The sequence below is a fragment of the Mustela erminea genome, chromosome 11 (assembly GCF_009829155.1).
Source record: "Mustela erminea isolate mMusErm1 chromosome 11, mMusErm1.Pri, whole genome shotgun sequence".
Lineage (NCBI taxonomy): Eukaryota > Metazoa > Chordata > Mammalia > Carnivora > Mustelidae > Mustela > Mustela erminea.
The window spans coordinates 17,764,135-17,776,498 of NC_045624.1; the positions used below are offsets into that span (position 1 = coordinate 17,764,135).

Genomic DNA, 12,364 nt, shown 5'->3' on the forward strand with positions numbered 1-12,364 from the left:
TATTGTTAAAGTCTAAAAAATGTTCATACCCTTTGGGTCAGCAATTCCTTTCTAGGAGTCTATCATAAATAAGAATGTACACAAGTAGAGTTATAAGGTCTTCATTATCATAACAGAAAAGAAGCAAAAGAAAAGTTTAACAAGGGAGGTAGGTAAATTTAAGGTTCACTAATACAATGGAATACTTTGCCACCATTTAATAACATAGAAGTTTATAATATACTGTAATTTTAAATGAAAATGTAGGTTGCAAAACAACATGAACATTCTGTAGTTAATTAACGTGGAGTATATGTGCTCAGACATAGAAAAAGGTTAAAATGCGCTTTTCAGTTCTAATTTTTGATACTAAATTTTCAACAGAAGACTATATATTTTTTTCCATATCTTTTTTTTATAAACATATATTTTTATCCCCAGGGGTACAGGTCTGTGAATCGCCAGGTTTACACACTTCACAGCACTCACCATAGCACATACCCTCCCCAATGTCCATAACCCCACCCCCCTTCCAACCCCCCCACCAGCAGCCCTCAGTTTGTTTTGTGAGATTAAGAGTCACTTATGGTTTGTCTCCCTCCCAATTCCATCTTGTTTCATTTAATCTTCTCCTACCCCTTTAACCCCCCATGTTGCATCTCCATTTCCTATATCAGGGAGATCATATGATAGTTGTCTTTCTCCGATTGACTTATTTCACTAAGCATGATAGTTCCATCCATGTCGTTGCAAATGGCAAGATTTCATTTCTTTTGATGGCTGCATAGCATTCCATTGTGTATATATACCACATCTTCTTTATCCATTCATCTGTTGATGGACATCTAGGTTCTTTCCATAGTTTGGCTACTGTAGACATTGCTGCTATAAACATTCGGGTGCACGTGCCCCTTCGGATCACTACGTTTGTATCTTTAGGGTAAATACCCAGTAGTGCAATTGCTGGGTCATAGGGTAGTTCTATTTTCAACATTCTGAGGAACCTCTATGCTGTTTTCCAGAGTGGTTGCACCAGCTTGCATTCCCACCAAGAGTGTAGGAGGGTTCCCCTTTCAACAGAAGACTATATTAAAGTTATATATTAAAAGTGATTTTCTTGTATGATCACTATGAGAAAGAGTAGTTAAATTTCAAGTCAATAAGCCATATTAGTTATAATAGAATTTTCCCCTTTCCTTGGTGTGGTTATTATTCCCATTTCTATTTCTAGTTAGTCTGCCAGATCATAAACTAAATGGATATATATATGTACATATATTTTTAATTAGGTTCTCTCAAATCCTTTTTTGGAAATAAGTGTGGTATAAATGAATAGTAATGCAGATAGAGTCAAATTCATATCCAACTTAGCAGATTCCAGTAGAAGTAAATGAATAGCCCATAGTTTTCTCTCCTGAGCTCATCCCCTATTAAGTTAAGAAATGAGGGGTTTTTTTAAACCTAAAATTCCTATATTCTGAAAAACCTCTCAAATCAGAGACATTCATCAAGTTCATGGCCACTCACTCCAACCCTCTGGTGTAGTTGACCACTCCTTTCTCTGTGCTCTCTAGGAGCCCAGTGTGGAATACTGGCATTGTACCTGTAACACTGCAGTCAATTTGTTTACTTGTTTTTCTCCCCCTTTTAAAAATGAGCTGCTTAGAGTAAGAAATGGTGTAGCTTACTTCATATCCCTAGCACCAAGCACAACGACAACCTCAAAGAGGTGGCACAAAAAAGTGTTCGTTGAATGAATGAATTGTTTAGAAGCAAAACATTACCTTTCACTTCAGAATCTGATTCTCTGTGTCTTTGCACTAAATGTCCTTTATCACACGCCTAATGGAACACAGCACCAAAAGGAAAACAATACTATGTTATAAATATGAAGATGCAGTATATTTCCTGTATCATCCTTGGTATAACAGTTTTCAACATTTCTCATTTTATCATAGGTTTAGAGTAGACAAAAATGCCTCTTAAATCAGAACCTCTTAATACCTTTCATAACACCACTTTTCTCCTACAACAATGAGAAGAAAATACTGATATTTTGGCACTACTAAAGGGAGTTAAAAATCTTTTTTACTTCATATAGAATTTATTTACAATGAGAAAGAGACAAAAAAAGTATGCTTATAATCTCATTGAAATGAGAATATGTAGGTAAGAATATGAAATGAGTAAAAATATATAAAATTGTGTGAAAGTGTATAATTGATTACAAAACTATCCTTGTTTAAAAAAGATAAAAAATACTTTTTCATAGCTTGTCAAAGTCCAGAGTAGTAAGAGCATACACATGACATTGTTTTCTACCTCGAAAAGGTTGTAATGACCCAGCTAGACTAAATGAGACATAAAACACCGTAGAATTATGACAACAAATCCTGAATAGTCTATAAATCATGTGACCAAACTTTGTTCAAAAAGTTTTTTTCCAAACTTTTGTTTCTGTATCTATGCTATGTGGATATTATGAAACATTTTCCAAAAGGGCAACGGAAAGGAAAAAAATATTGAAAACATCAACATTTTTTTGCCAACATGCTATGCATATCAACTCATGCTGAAAAGTGGACTATGAAAGAGAGTTAAAAACTAAACTTCCTTTCTTTGTAGATAAAATTGGCAGCAAAAGATTTGACATGATCGTTATGAAAATGAAAGTATAAAAATCAAAACTTGATTACTAAAGGCACAGAGAAAGGAAATATTCTAGAAAAAAATACAAAGTTAAAAACAGCAATATTATATAATCACAAGAATTTGGAGAGATAAGAGGTAAAATTAGGCTGGAAAAATTCACTTGTGATAAGACTTGATTTGATGAACTCTGTCATTTTTAGCCCCCTTTCCTTGATTGAAATGATGATGTAAGCAATAAACTACCACATTCATTTTACAGAAAATCACCAGGCCAGTGTCCTTATGACCATGATCTCCTAATGCTAACCATGATAATCCATAATTGTTTTGCAGAAAGTCTTCCAAATCAATTATTGAGAATGGCCTGGTAGGAAATAGAGTTAACTAGGATACTTTAAAATAACTTAAAAATAGGGGCTCCTGGGTGGCCATTTGTTATGTTTCTGCCTTTGACTGAGGTCATGATCCCAGGGTCCTGGGATTGAGTCCCACATTGTGCTCCACATTGAGCCCCATAGAGAAGTAAATATATATGCATCTCACAAAATCTACATAGAAAACAATAAGAAACAATCCCACAAACAAAATCTAACTTTGGTTATTGAGTTCTGCAAATGAGTTAACACATTGATATTGATTAGAGAGTTTGTTTACTGAAATTTTTTTATAATCTTGGCCCTCTCCCAAGCATACTCATGTTGCTTAGACTGCAAAATTTACAAACAAAAATAAGGTATCCTGGTAAAAATATGCACTATTACTCTTAACAGTGTGCGAGACCAGAATTAAGAATTTATGAGGACTACTGCACGCAAACACGTGCGTGCACACTGTGGAGTGCTTCAGCGTCAGGCTCACGGCATCGATATGGTATGTCTGCAGGATATTAACACTGGAGAAGTAAAGGCTGCAGCAGAGCTCCTGTACATACATTTCTTTGCAACTTCCTTTGACTATGTAATTCTTTCAAAATAAAAAGTTCTTAAAAAATACTATTTGTGGGGACCTGGGTGGCTCAGTGGGTTAAAGCCTCTGCCTTTGGCTCAGGTCATGATCCCAGGATCCTGGGATCAAGCCCCACATAGGGCTCTTTGCTCAGCAGGGAGCCTGTTTCCTCCTCCTCCTCCTCTCTCTCTCTCTCTCTCTGCCTACTTGTGATCTCTGTCAAATAAATAAAATCTTTAAAAAAAAAAAAAAAGGCTATGTGTTTTTGTCTGGTTCTCCCCAAAGGCAAAATTTCTGACCTGAGTGTGTCTGGAGCTGGGGGTGGGGACAATGGCACTCTTCTCTCAGTGACACCCACTTTAGTTGCTGAGCTGCAGGTGGAAAGAGGGCAGTAGTCTCAGGTCTTCTGTATTGGCCTCTTCTGGGGTGGAATCACCATTTTATAAGCCAAGGCAAGGGCAGTTGGGGCCAAAATATGTAATGTGGCACTCCCAGCAGAATCTCTGTCTCATGAATGGGGCCTGGGTAGAAGGGAGCACCGCCCCCCCCAGCCCCATTGGCTGCACACACCTGGAACTTCACCTCAACAACAGGGAGCTGGAGGCAGGATATGAAATACTGATGCCCTGCCCTCCTTAGGAAGATAGCCCTCGGACTGGCATCTGTGGAGAGAGGGGGCCCTGTGTTCTTGGCCGCACTGGCGGGTAGGGAAGATCTTGATTCAAATACCACAGGCTCTTGATGTTTTCTTTTTAAAAAGTTTTAGTATATTTTCACAAATAGGTGTTTTTTCATTTGCTGTTTGCCTTAGGGCACCTTCCAGAAACTTTAAATGGTTGTGTGTGTGTGTGTGTGTGTGTGTGTTAGTATCACCAATTTTTGCTGGATGAATGGATCTGCAGAGCTCCTTATGCTGTCATGAAGGAAATCGATATTGCAACATCGTTTATTCCTACACCTTTGTACTGCCATTTAACTTTTCTTCATTTCAATTAGCTTTCTTAGTTTTAATTTCTATCCTAGATGTATCTTTATAAGATGCCTTAAATACTTCTCAGAGTAAACTAAGTGATTTAAATATAGTACCTTAATAAAATCCACCTCTTATCTGTCAAAATTCTTTTGTGTTTTTATAAAGAGCAAATAATATGAGCGAAGTTTTAATCATTGACTTTTCCTGTGGAGGGGGAGAATTAGGGTACATGAAGTATAACAAGAAATGACTTGCCGTTCTCCTGCAACCATTTTTTCAAAAACTGTTAATAACCAGATCGGTGCGTACCTCTTGCTCTTCTCTGGTGTTCTGATGACTTGCTATGGTAGAATTTCTTTCCTTCTTTGTTTTCAAGTGTTTTTTCTTGTTTTTTATCTAAATAAAAGAGTCATATTTAAAATTAATATTTAACACATCAAAGACCATATATATGCAGATATAAAACTATCTTGAGACTTCCCGTTCTATTCCTCTAAGTACAGCTAAAAACCCTGGGTATTATAGAAAAACAAAACATAAGAGGCTCTAAAAAGTGGAAAGAAGGCAGCAGACTGGTTAGGGACCTCAGGAGCAGAGGAGTAGCAGGATGGTGAGTAGATCCTCTGTTTTGTTTTTGCTTCAGACATCCCAGCTTTAGAGCTGGAGAAACCAGCAACCCAGAAATGCCACTAAGTGAAGAAATAATGTCTGAAAATTTCCAAAATTTGATGAAAGACATGAATGTAAATATCCAAGCTCAATGAACTCCAAGATGAACTCAGAAACGTATGAGGAGATACATTATAATCAAACTTTCAAAGATAAAGAGAATCTTGAAAGTAGCAAGGGAAAAGCAAATTATTACATACAAGAATCTGCAAAAAGATTATTAGATTTCTCAGGGCACCAGGGTGGCTCAGTTGGTTAAGCCTCAGACACTTGGTTTCAGCTCAAGTCATGATCTTAGGGTGATGAGATTGAGCTCTGTGTCAGGCTCTGTGCTCAGCACAGAGTCTGCTTGAAGATTCTTTCCCTCTGCCCGTCCTCTTGCATGCTCTGTCTTTATAAGATAAATAAGTCTTTAAAAAAAAAAAAAGTTTATTAGATTTCTCATCAGAAACTTTGGAGGCCAAAAGATAGTGTACCAACATATTCAAAGTGCTTAAAAAATGGCATAATTGTCCTTCAAAACCTAGGAAAAAATTAAGATATTCCCAGATGAACTCTCTCAGCTTTTCTTTGTGACCACTAGACACATCCTGCAAGAAAAGTTCAAGGGCATCCTGCAAGGTGAAATGAAAACACACTGGACACTAACTTGAATCTGTAGAGAGAAATAAAGATCTCAAGGTAACAACATGAGGAATTATAAAAGCTAGTTTATTTTTGTAACAATGGTTTTAAAGAGCACTTTTTCCCCATATAATTTATTTATTTTATTTTTTTTTTAAAGATTTTATTTATTTATCAGAGAGAGAGGGGGGGAGAGAGCGAGCACAGGCAGACAAAATGGCAGGCAGAGGCAGAGGGAGAAGTAGGCTCCCCGCCGAGCAAGGAGCCCGATGTGGGACTCGATCCCAGGATGCTGGGATCATGACCTGAGCCGAAGGCAGCTGCTTAACCAACTGAGCCACCCAGGCGTCCCGTTTTTTTTTTTTTTTTTAAGATTTTTATTGATTTATTTGACAGACAGAGATCACAAGTAGGCAGACAGGCAGGTAGAGAGAGGGAAGGGGGTAAAGCAGGCCCCCTGCTGAGCAGAGAGCCCCATGTGGGGCTCGATCCCAGGACCCTGGGATCATGACCTGAGCTGAAGGCAGAGGCTTAACCCACTGAGCCACCCAGGTGCCCCTCCCCATATAATTTAAGAGATTAATACATTTAAAGAAAAAAGTTATTAATGCAGTTTCATCCTGTTGTGATCAGAGAAGATACTCTGTAAGACAGCTATCTTTTAAAATCTATTAAGACTTATTAAGTTATATACCAACAAATTAGATAACCTAGATGAAAGAACAAATTCCTAGAAACACAAAACCTAGCAAGACTATATTACAAAGAGATAGAAAATATGAACAGATGAATAACTATAAGGAGATTGCATCACTAATCAAAAATCCCCCAGCAAGAACAAACCCTAGACCTGATGCCTTCATGGGAGGATTCTAGCAAACATTTAAAGAGGAACTAGTACCAGTCCTCCTCAAACTTTTCTAAAAAACTGAAGAGGAGGGAACTCTACTAATTCAGACTATGAGGCCAGTACTATTCTACTACTAAAGCCAGACAGACACTTCAAGAAAAATCAAAGACCAGCATCTCATGAAAATTAATACAAAAAATCCTCAACAAAAGACTAGCAAATTAAATTCAGCAGCATATTAAAAGGCTTGTACACAGTGACCAAATAGGAATTATTCCTGAATGTAAGGATGGCTCAACATACCAAGTCGATCAAAGTAAAACACCACATGATTATCTCAATTGATGCAGAAAAGGCAATTGACAAAATTCAACACCCTTTGATCATTACAAAAAAAATCCCAATAAACAAGGCATCCAAGGAAGCTACCTCAACACAATAAAAGCCATGTACGAAAAACCTACAGCTAACATTGTGTTCAATGGTGAAGACTTAAAGAATTTCCTAAAAGGATGTTTGTTTTTATCACTTCTATTCAGCACAATACTGGAAGTTCTAGCCAGAGCAATTAAGCATGAAAACTGAAGAAAAGGCACTGCAATGGGAAAATAAGAAAATGATCTCTGTAGATAACATGATCTTATATTTTAAAAACCCTAAAGAATCCATAAAAAATCTGTTTGAACTAATAAAGCAGCAATGGAGGAGGATACAAAGTCAACACAGAAAAATCAATTGCATTTTTATACACAAAGAATAATTTGAAAAGAAAATTACAAAAAATTCCATGTACAAATAATAGCATCAAAAAGAATAAAATACTTAGGAATTAATCAAGGAGGTGAAAGAACTATATAATGAAAATTAAAATACACTACTGAAAGAAATTAAAGAAGATAAAATTGATTAAATTGTATCTCTTGTTCATGAAGCGGAAGCCTTAATATTATTAAAATATCAGTACTACCCAAAGCAGGCTACAGATTTAATCCAATCCTTACCAAAATCCCAATGACTTTTTTTTTTTTTTTGCAGAAATAGAAAAATCCATCCTAATATTCATATGGATCCTCAAGGGACTCCAAATAGGAACAAAACTGGAAGGCTTGTACTCTCTGATTTCAAAATTTACCACAATCCTACAGTAATCAAAACTGTGTGGTATTGGCATAAAGAGAGACATACAGATCAGAAAGAATAAAGAGTGCATAAATAAATCATTGCAGAAATGATCAGATGGTTTTTGAGAAGGGCTCCAGGACCACTCAATGGGGGGAAAGACAGTCTTTTCAACAGATGGTGCTCAGAAAACTGGATATTCACTTGCAAAAGAATGAAATTGGACCCTTAACCAAATACCAAATAAAAAATTAACTCAAAATAGATTAAGAACATAAATATAAGACCTAAAAGGATAAAAATCTTAGGAAAAAAAAAAAGGACGAAACTTAACAACACTGAATTTGGCCATGATTTATTGGACGTGACACTGAAGGTCAACAGCCAATAAGGGACTGAGGTCGTTAGCCCAACAGCCTCCGAAGAACTGAATTTTGTCAACAATTATGTAAGTGTTGATTAAAAGTGTATCCTTCCTCAGTCAGGCCTTCAGGTGAGACCATCGCTTGACCAACACCTTCACTACACTCTTTTGAGAGACCTTAGACAGAAGCATCCAGCGAAGCCAATCCCGAAGCCCTGCCTCACAGAAACAGTGTGATGATAAGTGTCTGCAAAGTTTTAAACTGCTGCTTGCGGTAATTTGTTACTCAGGAATAGAGAACTAATACATGTATCTTATTCCATTCAGCTGCTACAACAAAATACCACAGAGTGGTTGGCTTCAAATAAAGGAAATTTATTTCTCATAGTTCTCCAGGGGAAAGGTTGAGACCATTGTGGCAATATGGTCAGGTGAGTGCATTCTTTTGGGCCACAGACCTCCTATTGTATCCTTACGTGGTAGAAGGGGTTAGGGATCTCTCTGGAGCCTCTTTTATAAGGCACTAAATCACCCAGAGAGCTCTGCCCTCATGGCCTAATCATCTCCCAAAAGGCCCACCTTCTAGCAACATCATACAGGGCATTATAATTTCAACATATGAATAGAAATATTCAGGTATAGCATTCTGTCCCTGGGCTCACCAAATTCAAGTCCTTCTCTCCTGAAAAATACATTCATCCATCCTATCCCACTCCACTCCAAGTTATGTGTTTCCAAAATACAGCAGAGGGATAGCACAGGACAGACATTCCCGAAGGGGGAGTCAGAAAAGAAAGAGAGAGTGATGGATCCTAAATAAACTCAAAATCTGGTAAGGCAAACTCAACAAGATCTTAGGGCTCAACACTCATCCTCTCTGGCTCAATGCTCTGTCATCTGGACCCACTGGGGTGGCGACATCGTCCTCAGCTCGGCAGGGCGCTGCTCTTGTGTGGCTCTCTGCCAGGGCACTGCCCATGATGCGGCCCGCGGCTCCAGGCAGCCTGCCTCCATGGCCTCTATTAAAGGCCATTCATCCTCTAGCTTGTTGAAATCTAGGTGGTGGTGGCCTGAATGATCTCTTAGTTACCTTTGAGGCCTTTTTTTTATTCTTGTCTTGCAGAACATTGCGCTTTTGCAAATAGACCTATGGTACCATACTGTAAACCCTGCCTTCATTCTGTCCTCTCTCTCACTGCTTTAGTTCAAACTGGCAGTTTTCCTGATGGGGTGGCGGATGAGATGAGTTCTGTGGTTTACACACTCACACTAACCTGCTTAACAATTATTTGATCTTCACACCCTCACTCTTCTGAACACACGTTCCTATTTTTTGTAATATTGCAGGTTGAGAATTTCTGAACACACGTTCCTATTTTTTGTAATATTGCAGGCTGAGAATTTCTTAAATCTTCACCCTCTGGTTCCTCTTGGCTTAACAATTCCTTCTTATCTCTCCTTGTATTTCACTATAAGCAGTCAGAAGGAATCAAGCTGCTCTTCAACACTTTACAAGGAAATCTTTTCAGCTAAATATCCAATTTTATCACTCACAAGTTCTATCTTCCAAACAATAGAACACAAACACAATTCAGCCAAATTTTTTATCATTTTATAGTCAGGATTAAAATTTTCTCCATCAGGCAATAACATGTTTGTTTCTGAGACTTCATGAAAATTACCTTTAATAATCACATTTTTACCAAGGTTCTGTACATGATTATTTGTGTATTCTTTAAGAAGACGGAAACTTGTTCCCCTTCTTTCCTTCCTGAGCCCTTACCAGAGTCACCTTTTGGAAGTTCTTTCATGGCAATATCAGCATTTTGTAACATGCACTTCAAAACTCTACCAGCCTCTACCCATTATCCAGTTCCAAAGCCAGCACCACATTTTTAGATATTTGTTAGAGCAGCATCCCACACTCGGTCCTAAGAGAGTAGTGTCTTAGTTTGTCTTGGTCGTTTATCTTAGTCACCTCCTAATACCATCACACTGAGGGTCAGGGTTTCAACCTGTGTATGTGGCGGGGGCATAAACATTCAGTATGTACCACCACTTGAACTCCCTCCGCCTTCTCCTCTAATTTCCTTCTTAGGCACTTACCATGACCTGATACAGCAAATATTTTACTTATTTCTCATCATTTATTTCCACCAACTAGAATAAAAGCAATGAGAGAAGATTTTTGTCTCATTTTTTTTTTCCACTGCTCTATGCCCAACACACAGCTGAAGCTCAATATATAGTTGTTAAATAAAAGAATAAATGAACACCGAATTTGTAGTCAGGTGATGTATGTTATGTTATGCGACTTATGTTAACTCTCATTTACAGGTGATGTGGCTTTTGAGAAGGTCCTTCTCTGGATCTTTAGAGTAAGGGTTTACAAATCCTAAGGATAGAAAATTCTATGATTTAGAGATAATGTCATCTAATCAGGAAGTAACAGTTACTGCTAAACAATAATTATGCAACTGCAAGCGTATTTTTGTCTGATTGTTAGTCACAATAAGAGTACCTATTCAATATATCCATAACATAGGCAGAGATTTTTAATCATACCTGAGAAGTCAACTTGAGAAGGTAAGTCTGAGACTCATTGGATTCTGAACTGTCAGAGCCTCGGCTACTGCAAAAAAGAATAATAACTTTGATAAAATAATTATTATGTTATTTTCATTATTATTCATATTTATTCAAATTTACAATGATCAATTTATTAATTTGATCTATAAGTATTAAAAAATAATAAACAATATTTTGGTGGCATTTTAAAATTTTAGCTGTTGTTTTTACAATATTATTGGAATGATAGAAATGTTCTAATTTTAAGAAAAATGTTTACAAAGGTAAACATTACAAATAAATTCGTAAATATTACAAAGTGTAGATGTCATAGTTCTAGGCATCTCAGAGTATTAGAAGAAAAACGACTGAAATTGGAACACATCAAATAGAAACAAAACCATGAGTTCAAAATGATACTTTCCTGCCACAAACAAACTTATTAGTCACCTCTGGAGGTGCAGGGGCACTAATCAAAGCCTGAAAATTTATAAATTAAGGAAAGGAATCAAACATTTGTTCTGTTTTTCCTACAGGAAACTATACAAAATTAGCACCTTCATTCTTCCAACATTTCCTTTGCATTAAATTTTGCATTTATTATTTGCTGATTTATAGTATGTATGTGGCATCTCTATAAATGCATCAATTCTCTGTGGGTAATGTCAGCATTAAAAATAATTTGAGTATGTCTTTCATGTACAGGACATAATAGGTGCTCAATTAATATTATTCAAGTCAATAACTGAAGTCTTTTTTTTTTTTTTAAAGATTTTATTTATTTATTTGACAGAGAGAGATCACAAGTAGGCAGAGCAGCAGGCAGAGAGAGAGGAAGGGAAGCAGGCCCCCTGCTGAGCAGAGAGCCCGATGTGGGACTCGATCCCAGGACCCTGAGATCATGACCTGAGCCGAAGGCAGCGGCTTAACCCACTGAGCCACCCAGGCGCCCCAATAACTTAAGTCTTAATGAAGTTGGAGCAAAGTAAAATGTGTGGAAAAAATTTCCCTCCACTTATAGTTGGGATTTTCAGTTGAGACTGAGAATTTTATATCCTCCTGTTACTATAAAGAGCACAGAAACACAGCACAACAAATTGTGTTCTATCCGCCATCTTGGCTTACCTAGAGTCTAGATCCAGTGTCATTTCTTTCAGAGAAGCATCTGAATCCTCAAGGATTTTTTCTAAGTTTATATGTTTTTCCATTTCTTCTAATTCTTTCAGGCACTGATAATACTAGGGGAAAATGATTAATTATAAATTAACTCTATTTCCTAATTAAATAAATTGAATATTTATAGACACTTGGAACAATAGCTATGGGGACATCAAGTACCAGAAACCTCAAACACTGTTAGGATATTAAAACAAAACAAAACAAAACAAAAAACTTCCATAGACCCTTAGGTTATGTTATCTCATAAACTTGAGTTTGATGCATTACCAAATGGACTTTGCTTACCTTGGTTCGGTCTGGATCACAATAGTCCAAGAGAGAATCACAAAAATGATATCCCATTGACTCCAAGTCTTTTGTGTTGAAATGAGTGCCCCGTTTATTACCTAAAACATTAATAAGTTTATCCACCATTGAGGATGAGTTAATCATTTGGCCTTAC

General features: G+C 37.0%; 1 protein-coding gene across 7 annotated transcripts in view; it reads right to left on the reverse strand.

Moving 5' to 3' along the window:
* The window catches only part of AGBL3 (ATP/GTP binding protein like 3), a 58,118-nt gene that overhangs the window by 20,445 nt on the left and 25,309 nt on the right, over positions 1 to 12,364 (reverse strand). For 6 of the 7 annotated variants that reach the window (XM_032304359.1, XM_032304360.1, XM_032304358.1 and 3 more), the window contains 5 exons: positions 12,208 to 12,308; positions 11,869 to 11,981; positions 10,741 to 10,807; positions 4,859 to 4,945; positions 1,764 to 1,821 (listed from right to left, as the gene is read on the reverse strand). In XM_032304359.1, the coding sequence (XP_032160250.1) occupies positions 1,764 to 1,821; positions 4,859 to 4,945; positions 10,741 to 10,807; positions 11,869 to 11,981; positions 12,208 to 12,308 (426 nt within the window). Of the gene's footprint in view, positions 1 to 1,763; positions 1,822 to 4,858; positions 4,946 to 10,740; positions 10,808 to 11,868; positions 11,982 to 12,207; positions 12,309 to 12,364 lie in introns of those variants that run through there. The other variant, XM_032304363.1, reaches the window with a different exon arrangement.